The following is a 15,958-nucleotide window of genomic DNA, read 5'->3' as shown; positions in this document are numbered from 1 at the left end:
CTTATCGATCGACTGTTTCCATCAAGGCTCTTATTATCACGTATTACCTTGTCTGAGTATGTATTCGTATATCTATGTCAATGTGCTAAGGTGGTTGGCCCACGACAACGAGAATCTGAATATGTGACCAAACAGAAAGATAGAGCGTGCAAGCTACGCGGAGGGCCTTTATACATCATCTCTCGTTAAAAAACGTTACCTACTTCGTCTGCTTCTCCTTTGGCAAAAGAACACCGTCTCTCAGAATAGGCATTTCGTTTGTTTCTTGACCTTGGCTAGCGTTGAAGGTTACCTACATATATCTATTTACTCACCCGTAGCTACCTAGTGCGCAGATATGCTCAGCTAATGCGACTCGGCCGAGAATCTGAATTCGCTCCCAAACACTGTCGCTCTTTCCTCAACCATTAAAGTCATCAAAGTCAAGATAATGGCTGTGGCCCAAGCGCTGACGCCAAGTCACGAGGGTCAAGGCCGCAGCGGGTCACTGAAACAATCAGGACTCCAAACATTGTATGTATATTCTAAGTACGGGGGATCTTATCTTCATTCGCGTCCAATCTAGTCTTTATTTCGAGTTAAAAATGACATTGCAACTGACTATCGCCCTTCGTATATCACATTGACGAGGCACTTGGTGAGCCATGGGAACTTTTCCGTCGCTCAATTGAGCGGTGCGACGTCCAAGGTCGACTGTATCGAATCGCTTTTGTTCGTCGGATAAGGTATAATACAACGTACACGTTACGTTAAACATAGAGGACTGAACAGCCAAGACGGGACTTGCCTTGCGCGGTCTGTGACCCCCCGGGATAGAGAGGGCCGAGACAGGGTTGGTTGCAGGTTCCTGCGCTAGTGTTTCTGATTTAGCGAATCTCCTCGGAGCCCCACGTCCGGTTTTACGCGTGATTATACAACAGCGTACTTCGTATATGGACCAACAACGACTGTATGTTGTACGGACATTGGCGAATTCCCAGAGTGTCGGTAAAGCAATTCATCGTCGATGGGAGAATAAGGGATAAGATAATGTCCACATTTGGTCACCTCACTACATGATCTAATTTCTGAATCTCACTTGTGCCAACGGGAACATCACCCAAGAACATAAACAGACAGGTGGTACCTTGACAGTATGTCGGCCACTACACACTGTGATATCGAGAGACCCCGCTGTGTCTCGGCCCTATGGCTTCTTTTCTGAGGAAAGTATGTACATTGTACGGTACAAAGTACGAATGCATACGTATAGAAGCCAAACAGAAGCGAAGGCACGATGCCCTCATTTATTACCCCATTGCTCTTGCCCTTGGTGAATAGAGTTATGTGCAGACATGTTGTACTCTGTGTATCTTGCTGTATGGATAAACTCGCAAGGCACTTCGTAGATCAATCGGACCCCTGCCCTTCCCCTTCCCCGCCCCCTTCCCTACCTCCTTCCTCTTTTCCCGGCCAATGTGATCCCCTCGTCGCATTCTCAATCTATCAACTCTGCTCCAGGCTTAGGACCCCTGGTCTCGCCTCTCCTTTCTTTACCCTCTTCTTCTACTCTCTTGGCTTCTTTCCACGGACCCTTCATCCCGTGGCTTCTGCCCTTTTCCTCTCTCTTCTGTCCCGCCTCACGCCTATTCCCTCCGTGTCAACGCTCTCTATCGACTTCATAAACTGACCCGACAGGATCCGAGATCTCGGCGGTCGTTCACTTCTTCCACGGTCGTTTCGTTCCTTATTTTGCTCTTCTCGGTTCAGTGGCCGCATTCCCTCACCATACCCTGATCTCCTGAGACGCAGTGCTACGTTCGCTCATTTACTTCTACTATTCTGTTTGGGTTCCTTGAGAACAGCGACTATCGATCGAGCAACTTCATCAACAGACCATCCGTCTACGCAAACCACCGAGTACCGCGCGAGCTTTTGATTGTCGCTTGATCTGCCGGTTTCCAGACATCGACTTCCCATCCTTCTCGACGCCTCCTTCGCCCATCTCGTACCCCTGAAACGAAACACGGACGATTCCCTTTCTCGAACCTGTCTCACCTTCTCCGTGTTGATTGTTATCGTTGGTGCTACCACCCTCGCGACCCGACGCCCAGGACACTTCATGTTTACGTCGCTGCCGCCGGTTGTGTTTGCCAACATCTCTGCCTCCCGTACTCGCTCATCGAGGTGTGACATCAGGCCACATTTTACGACGTACGTGTGTTTGCGGTTTACAAAACATCGCCTTTCCGGGAAGCAATCAGCGCCATTCTCGGCCTCGTCGGTCAGTCCCGAAACGTCAAGCGTACGTTGTCCTATTCTCCATCCCGGCCTGGACTGCTTAGTTCCCCCTGGCCCAGGCGTGGTAGTCTCAGGCACACGCCTGGGACTCATGGCAGGTGACATCTGCCCACTGGCCCAATCGAATGCCGTCTCCATCTTCATCTTCGCGGACACTCACATTCTCCATCAGCTAACATTGTCTAGAATTACCACTCGTCACACTAGAGGCGATCATCTGGTTTCCCCCTGGTCCCATGTATGGGATTACGCATCCATTTCACCCGTTTATTCCGAACTACCGTTCCGAGTCTTTTCGCTGAGGAACCTCTGTCGGTCAATCCCTCTTATTCGATTCATGTCAAGTCTCCTATCAGACCACCCGTCCAGCCTGCAGACAACCTCGATTGCTATCCGAACTTCTTCGTTGCACCCCCCGGCCATCGCAAACGCCCCATCGGGAACCTGCAGCAGCCGTCCCGCGAACTTACATGAACTTTTCCGTTGCCGAACCAGGCAGTTCATGATCTGCGGCAAGGAAGAAAGACCCGTCGAGTGTTTGGCCAAAGTGGAGCAGCAGCGGCAGCACCAATCTTACGTGTACCTAAATGAGTCGACCCCAATATGGAAGAGATATGGATGTACCACTAGCAGGAGGATCTGTTAAGAGCGCGAGAGAACGAGACCAGGCGGTGCGCCGCCCGCGCCAGACGGAGAAAGATTTGATATCAGATAGGTCCCCTACCTCTTCACCCCCGCGCGCCGCACGAGGAACAACCCCGGGCCAGTCGCGAATCCCGAAACCTCAGCAACCTTCAAGTGGACAGAGCAGAAACGGAAACGGCCTTGGAGTTCCTATATCCCGACCGACTCGAATTCCCCAGTGGCCGTTGCCCAGCGCCATTCCGTCGCCCGCCAACTCGACGGAAACTGGGCCGTACCAGCCACCTCGAGGACAATCTCAGGCGCCCCAACGACCGCCGCGTCCGAGTCAAGTACCTTCAATCCTGGACGGCTCTCGGGTCCAGGACCCCACTCCGGTATTCGCATACGCACCACAAAACCACCGCGACTCAACGCAGACCGACCTGCACAACTCGGTTCTGCCGTCACCTTCGTCAAGACAGACCCAGTCGACCATTTCGTCGGTAGGGTCGATACCCGATTTCCCCGTGCCATCTGAGACGACCTCAACGGCCACGCAGCCGACCATAGCACCACTAAGGAGGAGTGCCAACCTCGGCCCGCCCCCATCATCGAGACGAGGGGTGTTGTCGTTTTATTCCAACGCATCCTTTGTGTCCCCGATCCCTGAAGAGAGCCTGGGTTCAAGGTCCCGTACATCAATTGCTTCGAGTGCGGCGATGCCGCATAGCTGGGGTATTGGATCTCCCGAGTTGAGTCCTACATACCCAACAGACGCACAAATCGAAGATGCCACTGCCGAGGACGATGGTGCATATCCTTCTCCACCACGAGGCGATAGTTACGGGGACGAGAGCAGGCTCGTGAGAAGCGCGAGCATGGGCAGGAGGGGCAAACCCGCTCTCATCATGAATCGGGGGCCGGCTGGTGAGCAAGCAATGAGCGGCGCTGAGCCTCTTCCATCGTCAGCCCGGCCCAATCCCACGCCCGTGCAAGGACGGGGATACTACCCTTTCGAGAGCGGGACCGGCTACCTAGGCACCTCGTCCACGTCATCCGACTTGCCCACCATGAAGAGACAGGCGCCGACAGCCGACGCCAGGCTGGGTGCCCATGCAGCAGCCAGCACCCCCGACCCGGTAGACGCGAGCAAGACTGCACCGTCACCGTCACCGCGGCCATTTCACCGGTTATCGGCGTTGCGGGGGCCTCCCAAGCTGACGCTTGATATGGACTCGGTCAGGGCCATGGAGGCTAGGGGAAGTATAACGAGTCTGCCCGACCTGATCAAGCGCGCCACCCGCCTGGCTACCATGATTGACCGCGGGAAGCGGCCGGGCAGTCGGCTTGATGATCTGAGCGACTTCGCCGACGAGAAGGGTCTGGAGATAGGCTCGACCAGTAAGTACCCGCTCCCAATCCCTGGGCGACTTCGGCTCCGTGTTCTGATGCGAGGGTGACAGCGCGAGAACGACACCAATCGGGCCTTTCGGATATGCTGGCGGCATTTCCGCCGCCGGCCGGGACGCTAGGGCCGACGCGTCACAGTCGCGGCAGCTGGTTCTTCGGGGGTCGTTCGTCCTGGCCGTTGCCGCCGGGCAGTCGAGAGGGAACACCACGGGGACAGCCTCGGACAAGAGGCGACGGCGTGGGAGGGAAGGAAGAGCCACGACGGCGGCGGTGCTGCGGTATGCCGCTGTGGGGCTTCCTTCTCCTCATGCTCTTCGTCGTCGGCATCGTGGTGGCCGCGGTCATTGTACCCGTCTATTTCTTCGTTTTGCTGCCCAGCCAGGAAGAAAACAGGTCGGCGGAGTCGGCCAAGACGGAATGCGAAGCACAACTCACATGCCAGAACGGCGGGACCAACGTGGTCGCGGATGGAGTGTGCTCCTGTATCTGCACGAACGGGTTTACGGGATCGACGTGTGGCGTGGCGGGAACGGGAGGGTGCACAACGACCAACCTGGTACTCATATCCGAGGAGGGCAATATCAACAACGTGACGCTTGGGCAAGCCATCCCGCGTCTTATCCAAGAAGCGCAGACGAACTTTAGCATACCGCTGGTGGGGACGACGATCCTTGCCAAGTTCAGCCAAGAGAACCTGTCGTGCATGGCGCAAAACTCGCTGGTCACGTTCGACGGAAGGTCGACGCGCACTGGCGTAGCCGATACGGAGGTCTTCATCGAGGATGCGGCCCTCGCCAATACGCTTCCGGTCGGGGATATTGCGGGCGCGGAACCTATCCCGGCGCTCACGATCCCGGCACCTGACAGTTTCGGGGAGACGGTGATTCTCAGCGGGACTGTCACGGTTACGACGACAATCACCCCCATTCCGACCCCGCCGCCGCCGTTGCCAAGCACTGGAACCCCAACCCACCCGGAAGAAATTCCGGCAGTGACTTCAACGCCCAGTTCTTCGCCGCCGCCAGCAACATTTATCGTCACGGAGGAAGTGCTCGACTTCTCGCGAGTGGCCATCCTGTTTATTCTCCAGGAACGATCCCTCGATACAGCGACTGAGTCCCAGACGGTACTACAGCGCTTCTTCGCGGCGGCAAGCCGGGGTAGTCGCATCGGGGAGGACGAGGGATTCACGCGGGACATGGCGCAGCGTGTGAGACTAGCCGACGGCGTTTTGGTCGATCTTGTGAATTTCCTGATTGACGTTGGGGGGGATGACGATACGGAGAACACCGACGAGCCATAGCCGCTGGGTTTACGTTGTATGCCAGAGGCCAGATGCGACTCGTATTTCCCATCTACCACGCGGCCGTTGCCCGAGGTCGGAGGGGCTGTACGAGTATATAGCGGGATGGCTCGTGGACCGAGGGGCCGAATTGGCTCCCGGCTCTGGCATGGTATGGTATGCTGTCGATGCGCTGTCTTGCGACGCGATCATTTTTCTTCTCTTTTTCATCCTTGTTTTCTCTTTTGTCTTCTTTGATACCTACCTTGGAAAAGGACTTCTTCAGCGGGCCCGGCGCCTGGTAGTTTTTCGGTCAACAAATTCACTGTACATATATGACAAAAGGGAGGAGGAATTTGTCTGGACGGTCGTAGGCTAGCTGGATGGCCTTGCCGTCTAATTTTCAATAAAGCCCAACGAAAATCGGAGCAAGCAAACAATCGGCAAGACGAGTGTCGAAGTTGTTGAGGTCGCTCGCTGCAAGGGAGTATCGGAAGCGAATAGCCAATGGGCTGTCTGATCTGTACCCCGTAGGTACAGCGCCTGGCAAAAAGTATTTGAACACGGATATGTATAGTGGGGTTATAGTGGGTCCATATTTTGAGCCGTATATGGCCTTAGGCAGCCAAAACACTAAGAAACGCGATACGCGAATAGTCACGAAGTGGTAGCCCTAGCCTTATGGTATTATATAGATAAGGCTTTATCTATTTTTTTAAATATCTTTACTAAAATAGCCTATTTTTTGAATCTGAAAATGGCCCGTGGTCGGGAATTAACTCCTTAAGAGAGGGCTCGTATTTACGAGCTTTATTCGATTATACGTTAGGGTGCAGTTCGTATTAGAAGGGTCTATCCTAAGTGGTTTATCGGCACTATTAACTATACTATACGGATAGAAAGGAAACGTTAGGATAACGCTTCTTTTCGACGCACTGGACGTCCTCGTGCCTTAACCGAAGAAGATCGTGATCGGGTATACGACCTAATTATCCACTAAGATCCCTATATAAAAACGCCCGACCTACTCGCCGCTATTAATAATAAGGTTAAGGCTCGGTTTATACGGATGCTTTATAGAGAACTTAGGCGCCGGAAATAGATCTAACGATCGCGCCCTTTCCTAAAGCCTAAGCACGCCGAATAATGACTCGCGTAGGCCTAGAAATACGCTGACTAGAGCCCTGACCGTTAGAATACGGTGAAATAGAGCGACGAATGCATGGTTAAGCGCGGTCGGGGCGTTTAGCGTATCTGGACCTTTAGATCCCTAAAGGAGTAGCTTACTATACACGATATCTATATATTTACTACTAGAAAAGGCGTTAAATAGATGTTCTGGGGGGGATTCAGCGGGGATAATACCAGGACGTTCCTTATCGCACTCCACGGTGCACCAGAATCACCACGGTAAGGGGTTAACGCCCGGATTATCTACGAGCTTTACGCCTAATAACTACTATTACTCCTAAAGCTAGGCGATATCTTTATACACGATAACGTACCTGTTTATAAGGTAATATCCGTGCGAGAGCTATTATAGGAGCTTAATATTAATATTATGCCCTGGCCGCCTTACTCGCCGGACCTTAATCTAATCGAAAACGTGTAGTCTATTATAAAGCAGGAGATATATAAACGGTATCCTGATCTAGAGACTGCTAGCGATACGCAAGAGATACTTAAGAGGTTACGGGAGGCAGTAAAGGAGGCGTGGGACTCTATTAGCCCAGAGATGTATATAAAGCTATTAGAAACGATACTAAACCGAGTCATAGCCGTGATCGAGGCTTAAGGTTAGTATATAAAATACTAGGTATTTATAAGGCCTGGTTATACCAAGTCCTTAGCATTATATTTTATGGGTCTATAGTACATAGTCGTGTTCAAATACTTTTTGCCCCCCACTGTAGCTGTCGGTACCAGTACTGTGGTACATAAAAGCGACGTACAACGTACTTCGTAAGCACGTCAGGATCCTCAGGGGCCTGACAGTGCGGTTACCATGAGTACTCGGTTACCATTTACCCCTGACAGCAAACGATAAACGGACGAATCGGATCGCTTTGCTTGCGTGGTTCATAGGGTACTTCTTTGTAAGTACATGTACCTAGGTAGTGTACAACGTACAGTTTGTTATCTTATCGGCCAGAGGCAGACGCACAGTGTGAAGTGGCAGGGGGCTGGCAACGTTCCAGAATTCCGAAACGAGAGGGGAGAATCCCCATCTTTCCCCCTCCCCCCTTTGAACGACCCAATGCCGTCGCAGCAACCCAGGGTCGTCGAGACGTCAAGCTGTGTGAGCTGGGAGCTGCAAGTGGAAAAGCATTGCCACTTGCACGACCCGACCATTCGTCTTACTCTTGGATTTGTCTTCCTTCTCCTCCTGATCTATCCAACCCCTCCCCCTCGTTATGATCTAAAGACATTGCGAAGAAGGCTCGCTGGCGACCTTTCTTTTTATTTCTCTTCGACGACTTTCCTTCTTCTTTTCTGTATTAGTGGATGATTGATGACCGACGACAATTCAACCTTTCCCCATTGCTTGTTCATTCCCAGATCGCCTCTGGCGCGCGTGGTTTCCCCGACCTGAACGACGGAGAAGCACCAAACAAAGCCCAGACAGCCATGATCGGTCAAAGACACTACGACCAAAACAGCAGCATCCACGAGAGAACCATGTCCGCAATGGCCCCCTCGCCTCGTCCGCACATGCCATCACCACCCTCTCAAACACCAGTCGTCCCCTCTCTGCTAGTCCATCCCGCCAGCCCCGGCCCCGACCCGCCAGCCTCTCCGCCCTCTCCCACCCCTTCGAACAGCAGCAGCAGCCATGAACTCCTACCCTCATCCTCTGCCTCCGCTGCCACCCGCCTCTGGTCCCCCGACAGCGAAGCAGCCGTCAACCCCAACCTCCCCGCACCACCGCCCTACGCCCTGTGCGACGCGGCGTCAGCGGCAGCATCGTCGAGACCCCCCTCGCGCGCCCGTACCCACAGCAACGAAGACTCCTCGTCGTCGTCCTTTTCGTGCTCTTCCTTTGTCCCCCTCTCGGAACGGCCGAGTACCGCGTCATCTTCGGGCAAAGGGCGGACGGCTACTCACGGGAGCTTCGGCTTCGGCTTCGGCTTCGGCTTCAACTTTGGTTCGGGCTCCAAGGTTCGCCGCCCGGAGTTGACGACGGGATCCCATATGTTCGGGGACCGCAAGCTCTTGGGCGTCGTTGCGTCGGAGGACCTCGCGGCGCGGAGGCGGAGGGCTCGGAAGCTCAAGCTTGGGGTCTTGGCTGGCGGTCTGTGTGTCGTGTTTTTGGTGCTCGCTGGTCTGGCTGTGGGGATTAGCGTCGGCTTTGTGAAAGGGTTCGGAGGCGATGATTAGGGGCCTTTTTTTTTTTTTCTGGGATCGGTTCAACTCACGGGATGGCGTGGCTGATGGGAGAATGGGAATGTATATGTTATAAACGATAAAAAGCATGGGCAACGGGCGTTAGTGGGACATATCAGGGACGGATATCGGGTAGGCAACTGGAACAACAGATTTATAGACGGAAGCATACGACGTATACAATCCCTTCATCATCTCTCAGACAAAACCATGGATGGATACACACGTATCTTCCTCTCCGTATCATCCACGTTTGTAACATGCCGAGACGCAGTGCTAGTAGACAGATATGCAATACAGGTCAAAAAGTCGTCTTGTTGTTCTCCTACTCTTCCCAAAGAAAAATAAAAAAGAAAATCAACGCCCATTCTCCCAAAGTACTCCAGACGTAGAAAACAAACACCCTTGACCAGGCACATGAAGTGTCCTCGTCCTGCTGGACGTCTAGGCGTCATTTGTCAGTTCCGCGAGTTTTCGATTCATGATTTCGTCCCGTGGCATCGAATGTCGTACGCCCGTTGCCGGGGGATCCTGTCCTTGTTTTTTCTCCTTTTTTTCTTCGTAAATTGCATGTTTCTCATGTCGTAAATTGCCGGTCCCTAGCGAGACACAGCCGTCGCTTCGCTGGTCTACCGTCCGGAGCCGTTTTTCGGCTTACAGAATGACGCAACGGTTGCCATCCGGACGGCGTGTCCTCCTCCTCCTACGCATCCCGAGGCCCATGATGCCGTCCTTGTCCAGGTCACGCTCGTCACTCAATCTATCGAGGTCGCCGTATTTTTCATCTCTTAACAGGAGCTGTCTGCTTATGTCCATGAAGACGTTGTGGACGTTTGCTGAGAAGAGAGAGAGACAAAGGGTCAGCGAACGACCAGCCAGAGAATGACCGGATAAAAAGGAAAGGAGGAAAAAAAAAAAGGAGGGGTGATGGGCTTACTCCTTGTCCTGGCGCTCGTCTCGTAATAGGGTGCATCCCATAACTGAGAACAGGCAAAGGCTCTCTGGCGAGGGACGGACCGCTGATCCTCCAGGTCGGATTTGTTCCCGACGATGACGATGGGTACATTCTCATCGTCCTTGATGCGGGTGATCTCCTCGCGCAGCCTCTCAATCTCGTTCATGGAAGACGAGGATGTGATGCTAAAGACGAGGATAAACCCCTGACCGGACTTCATATAGAGATCTCGCATGGCGACTAGACAGAGGTTCAGTTAGCTGTCCCAGTCGGCCCGTTGGCTGATTGCAGCCAGTGATATAATTCATGGCGCGATTAGGGAACACGATGAAGCACATACCAAACTGCTCTGTTCCTGCGGTATCCAGACTGGTGGAAGTACGTGTGAGAGAGAGGCGACAGAATGCTGGGTAACAGGGCGAACCTACATTTCCAAGACAACTTGCCTCCCCTGTTTGACAAGACGAGTTAACGAACAGCCCTGGGAAGCAACGGCGGAACAGACGAGTTCACTTACATCGACCTGAAGCTGGGTCCGATACGTGTCTTCGATTGTCGGATCATAGCTCTCGATCCACTCATTGTGAACGAACTGGGCTAATGTGCGCGATGAGCGATGGGATACAAGACTGCATCGGTGAGGAGAGAAGAGTTACCGGTCAAGCAGCTCTTGCCAACACCTCCTATATGACGAAGAGAGGGATACGGTCAGTTCACATGTAAAAATGGAAATGAAAAAAGGGTCCCTCGGCGAAAAGAGAGGAGGCTTACCAGCACCCAGCACAACAACATGAAGCTCCCGACTGAGTGACGCAGTCAGTATGGGATTTCGTAACTCATTTAACTCATTATATGGGGAAGACAGTGCGGAGGGCAAAGGAGGAATCGGACGTACCAGGGCTGATGATACCTATGTCGAGACATTGGCGAATCGAAAATGTTCTAAATGCGACGAGACACTAAGCGGTGGATGAGTCAGGATAGCTAAGATAGCGCGACGCACTACCCTGGAAATGTTTCGAGGTTGCGTAGTTTTCCAGGGGTTTCTAGAGAACACGACAGGACGGATGATGTCGTTGCAAGTGATAGAACGGTCGCTCAAAATAGTCGCCAGGCAGTTGTAGGGCCCCGTTGCTTAGGGTGGCTGAGGTAGCTGAGGTAGCTGAGGTAGCTGAGGTAGCTGAGGTAGCTGAGGTAGCTGAGATAGCTGAGGTGGGTTACGTTCCCTCGCTGGCCGTCTCTTTCGCACTCTGGGCTTTTACGGAGAAGCGACGACAATGCAGCGCTATGGCCGCTACGAGACCGTAGTTGTGCTCTCAAGCATAAGGGTACTTTGGCGACGCCTTGGTAAAGTGCGGAGGGTTTCTTTTTTTTTTGTTTCTTTTTTCTTTTTTCCTTTTTCTTTTCCTTTTTTTTCGTAAAGGGTTCCGCCGGGAGGGTGGAAGCGGATGAGTGGTAAATATGGATCAAGCCGTCTGACGTCGGGTTGGAGGTTGTGTATTTTAGTGTCAGATGTGAAAAAAAAAAGGGGGGAAGGGGGTCGGTCCCCTAAAAAAGTGGAAGAAGCTGGCGAGCGAGGCGACGGAGGTGGTCCCGAATTGACACTTCACTCGGGTGGGTTAAAAGGACCAGATCCGCCCAGGTCGGCGATCCTACTCTACCGTGTCGTTGTAGGTAGGGGACGGGAAGAGAGCCGTTTCTGTTGAGAGTAATGGTTTGCTCCGTGTCGGGGGGGAGGAATGCGCCTTATGAGATGGGTGAAAATTCAATGGACAGGACAATTGAGAGGGAAAGAGTGTGAGAAGTTTGTGACGAGTTCTAGACTTGTTGGCTGCCGTACATCAGCATCTTCTCACACAGACCAACAGGCTATGTACCTTGACTGACGGGTGGTCAAGCCTGCCCGTGTCTCGCCAGGGAGAAACCATCATGACTAGTACCTTAGGTATTACAATGTACATACAATGTACACCGTGGGAAGTGCTTACCTAGTGCAGGGGGCACGCAGGGGATGGAGACAGGTAGCATTCGGGTTCCTGGCTGTCAACTCTGTTCGGTATGTTTCCCCCTCTCTTTGTTGTTATCGCACTACTTTCCTCTACAACGTATATAACAACGTATTCCCCTTTTCAGTATCTTTACCCCGCTCACAAACAAACGAATGGACGGTTGGTTTGTGGTTGTGGTGCCAGAGGCAGGTTAAATACCTATATACGTACTTGGTACTGCGTGTACGAATACAGCGTACGTGCACAGCAAGCTCCGGGGAGGTCCAAGCCAACGAGCAACCCATCGATTGGATAAGACTCGTCCTCTAAACCCTTCGGGGTCGCTTTCCCTCGCCGAATACAAATGGTAACGAGTTAGTGTCCTGTTGGGCGTTCCTCTTTTGTTCCTACTTGGTGGTTTCCTTCTTCTTCCATCACCGCCACGCTCGGATATATCCCGTACCATCCTACAACGGGCATGGTCGGGCCGGGGACCTTCTTCAGGGGTTTGTTTCCAACGTACAAAACGGATGGCCACGACCGTTGAGGTTTGATTTGCGTACTTCGTAGACTCCAACAAGTGAAGTGGTCACAGTATCCCATATTATTAATTGCCCTTCCATAATGTTTCCATCGAGTTGGCTCGCGTTGGCGCTCGTGTCTTACACGAACCACTCGGACGGACTGAACGAGTGCGATACAGAGGCCAACTTGATTCACAGTTTGCCAATTGAACGGGACAGGGGCAAAACCCGGTACACGTCCATTCAGTAAACAGTCGCCAAGGTAGGCAACTATTCCCGACGGATTCTGGCCATGAAGTTGAAAACCTGTCGACTCTTTTTGCCGAGTCACTGTATTCGTACTTCCGACCAGTACTGCGCAATACCTCGTGCCTACAATAGTGGTGTACATACACGTACGTACATCGGTGACAGTGCTGAGCCCGCCAACGTGTCCCACCAAACCTCGTGTCAAATACAGCAAGTGCAATACGATACGAATACAGTATGAATATCCATTAATTTACACAGAGTACCTACTCGTCATTACAGTAGCAATCCATACACAAGGTACAGTCCCACTGTATGTATCCATTGCGATTGCGCCTTGGTCCATGACAAGACGTCCACAGCGCTGCGGGGTTTCCCATCAATCGCCATCGTCACATTACCCCTGGACATTTCAAACGGCAACTTATCAAGGCAAACACTCTCCGTGTAAGGCTCTTTCCACAGTGAAGTGGTCACCTGTTCCAACAACGCAATCCGCCTAGCGAAGATTCCAGGCCTCAAGAATGGACACGGGCGACTATGCCGGATGACTGGAGAGAGGGAGAAGAAGTGGGGGGGCGGCGGCCCAAGTGCCTCGAACGAGTACATATTCCTTCGCAGGAGCTGAGAGCTCGTGCAGGCATCAAATGCCATGCCCATGCGATACGATATGCGATGTGCCATTCGAACTGTGCAGCATTTCGCCACATCCAACCTCATCGCCCGTTCCCAGCGGTCTCGGGTACCGCGTGCTGTCCATGAGCATAGACCTCAACACTAGACTCGGTCATCCGACCCGACTTCTCCCCACCTCGTCGTCGTTGAATATGCTGCAGAGCAGATCCTTGGAGTTGCATGGCAAAAGTCCATCACCACACCACAGGTGCGCCTACTTATCAGTACATTACTTCGGACTGAAGCCTGGCTTCAGCGGCACTGCTCGACGGAGTAATACGAAGTAGCCTCGCTGCATGAATGTATCAACGTTGAAAACGGCACCCAATTCTCCTATCCCGCCATTCGTACTACCAGTATAGATCACACCTAGACCGAACAGGCCTTGCGCCAACCCAAGATCAGTCTTGCAGTCTCGCTGTTGTTTCGCTCTCTCGTCGCCATTCTACTCTTTCAGCCTATTACACTTGGTAATTCCTGGCAAACGGATTTTGGCTGCGATTATGAGCTTCTCCCCTCCTCCTACCCCTCATTCAAGGGCCCCAAAAGAGGACCAGCGGAGATTCAAAACCATTACCTCGCCCTGCGAATGGATAGAAGATTATCGCCCAGGTGGCTATCATCCAATCCATCTTGGTGACGTCTTCAACAGTGGCCAATACAAGGTCATTCGGAAGCTCGGCGAGGGGTCCTACTCAACGGTCTGGTTGGGCCGTGACCTGTGGTGAGTCTGTCTTCGTCGTCGTCTGCCGCAATGCTATACGTTGTAGGTATTCATTCCATTTTAGCAATGATAGATATGTCGCCCTGAAGTTCCTTGTTTCGGACATCTCGAGACCGACTGAAGTACAAATCTTACGACACATCAAGAACCTCGCACCGGTGGAGTCGCCCAAACATATCACGCAGCTTCTGGACGAATTCCAGCACCACGGCCCCAATGGAATTCACAGTTGCTTAGTATTCGAGCCCATGGGCCCGAGTGTGAACACCATGGTCGAAGAGCTGCCCCAATTCAAACCCCGTAAGCGGGGCATGAACGTCCGCTACCCGCCTCCAATGGCAAAGAGCATCCTCAAGCAGTCTTTACTGGCCCTAGAATTCCTCCACGACAATGGTATCGCCCATGGCGACTTCCAACCAGGGAACATGCTCTTTACTCTCCATGACATAGACTCGATACCCGAGGATACCATCCGGCAGGAGGAAGACGTGCTAGCCAGGTCAATATCCCCCCCGGTACAGAGGCTAGACGGCAAAGAAGACAAGTGGGCCCCTCGATACCTTTGCATGGCGCAGCCGCTAGTGCCCTACACCAACTACGCCGAAGGCTTCAAGATCAAACTATCTGATATGGGTGGCGGTTAGTATCACCCGAATTTATCTGCGCTTTGTCTTCCAAAGTCACAACTATTAACTCAAAAATAGCATATTTTATTACGGATCCGCCGGAAAAGCCTGTCACTCCTCTCGGTCTTCGGGCTCCCGAGTTGATTCTTACTGGAGCTGTTGACAAGACCCTTGATATATGGAGTTTCGGCTGCCTCATCTTTGAGCTTATCACTGGACATCCCCTCTTCTGTGTACCGGGATCTGAGTATGAAGATGATGACCATCTCCTCTCCCTCACCGCCCGGCTGGGTCCCCTCCCCGACGAACTCTTCCACAGTTGGAAGACATCTTCGTTATACTTTACGCCCGAGAGGAAGCTGTTCAATTGTCAGCTTGGGGGGGTGGTGGAAGGAGGCGAGCCGCTTGTGGTAGAGCAGACATCTATGGAGGAGTTGTTCGACCGAGCAGGCCCTGATCTTGAGAGAGAGGAGGCGCACAACATAAAGGCGCTCGTACGAAGTATTTTACAATACGATCCTGCAGAGAGGCCTTCGCCTACGGAAATCCTAGCTAATCCGTGGTTTCGTAAGATTGAGGTGGAGAGCAGCCTTTAGGTGATCGGCTGATAGATGTACGAATATATATAACATAGATAGACCCTTCGGAATATCAATACAGTAACTACGGTCGTAAACCACTCTAACGTCGTTTGATAAGTTGATTTAGTAATTTTATTGCTCGGATTAATTGCGTTGTATTGATGGATAAGCTTATTTGATCGAAGCTAATAGCAGCTAACGCCTCTTCCTCTTCCTCTTCCTCTTCCACGTCCACGTCCACGTGTTTGTCGTGGTATCAGGTGATGTCTATTGTCGCATAAAGATATACATGGAGGACCCTGTTTATGGGTAGGAGAGCCACTAGGGCGGGACCACTCTCTTCAGCCACAAGCACCGTTGAGTTTCGTTGCCCAGAAACGAACGCTGCAATGTTTCGTACGTACGGCTTTTGACGTACCTGGCCGCGGCATGATGGTGCACGACGTGTTTGTTTGTGTCGCGACCGGCCTCCGTCTGTCCCCACGTGTCACCTCATCAAGTCCCGGGAGACTCGTCCGGGTATGCGAGACGCCTCTGTTACCGACATCGATTCCAGGCCAGTTGCGTCTTTCGAACCTTGACTACCCATCCGATGTTGCGAGGCCGAGCCCTCCGCCAGTATTTGCCGCAGAATTGCGTGTCCATACGCCACTACC

At 52.5% G+C, this 15,958-nt stretch overlaps 4 protein-coding genes across 4 annotated transcripts; 3 read left to right on the top strand and 1 right to left on the bottom strand.

The window, feature by feature from the left end:
• The first annotated feature begins 2,466 nt into the window (after positions 1-2,466).
• On the top strand, positions 2,467-5,884 carry ACRALDRAFT_1079868 (uncharacterized protein). The gene is made up of 2 exons (XM_071018951.1): positions 2,467-4,305; positions 4,368-5,884. Exons 1-2 carry the CDS (start codon positions 2,868-2,870, stop codon positions 5,615-5,617), a joined length of 2,688 nt encoding a protein of 895 aa, XP_070876790.1. The 5' UTR covers positions 2,467-2,867; the 3' UTR covers positions 5,618-5,884.
• On the top strand, positions 5,650-8,974 carry ACRALDRAFT_2016853 (uncharacterized protein; the record flags this gene model as incomplete). The annotated part of the gene is made up of 7 exons (XM_071019861.1): positions 5,650-5,692; positions 5,740-5,954; positions 6,009-6,110; positions 7,510-7,590; positions 7,682-7,692; positions 7,763-7,967; positions 8,099-8,974. The coding sequence occupies 7 exons, from the start codon at positions 5,650-5,652 to the stop codon at positions 8,972-8,974; spliced, it is 1,533 nt and encodes a 510-aa protein (XP_070876789.1).
• Positions 8,975-9,634: 660 nt separating this feature from the next.
• Positions 9,635-10,859, bottom strand: ACRALDRAFT_2040130 (uncharacterized protein; the record flags this gene model as incomplete). Its single annotated transcript, XM_071021027.1, has 8 exons — positions 9,635-9,816; positions 9,918-10,175; positions 10,276-10,304; positions 10,364-10,386; positions 10,453-10,532; positions 10,592-10,618; positions 10,707-10,738; positions 10,831-10,859. The coding sequence occupies 8 exons, from the start codon at positions 10,857-10,859 to the stop codon at positions 9,635-9,637; spliced, it is 660 nt and encodes a 219-aa protein (XP_070876788.1).
• A 2,517-nt stretch (positions 10,860-13,376) lies between these two features.
• ACRALDRAFT_1061073 (uncharacterized protein) lies at positions 13,377-15,384 on the top strand. Its single transcript, XM_071016354.1, has 3 exons — positions 13,377-14,095; positions 14,160-14,734; positions 14,800-15,384. Exons 1-3 carry the CDS (start codon positions 13,875-13,877, stop codon positions 15,315-15,317), a joined length of 1,314 nt encoding a protein of 437 aa, XP_070876787.1. The 5' UTR covers positions 13,377-13,874; the 3' UTR covers positions 15,318-15,384.
• Positions 15,385-15,958: the final 574 nt, after the last annotated feature.

This window comes from Sodiomyces alcalophilus (assembly GCF_042370955.1).
Source record: "Sodiomyces alcalophilus JCM 7366 unplaced genomic scaffold ACRALscaffold_2, whole genome shotgun sequence".
In the NCBI taxonomy this organism is placed as follows: Eukaryota; Fungi; Ascomycota; class Sordariomycetes; order Glomerellales; family Plectosphaerellaceae; genus Sodiomyces; species Sodiomyces alcalophilus.
The sequence above is the reverse complement of the archived record's forward strand: the minus strand, read 5'-3'. Positions and strand labels throughout refer to the sequence as shown.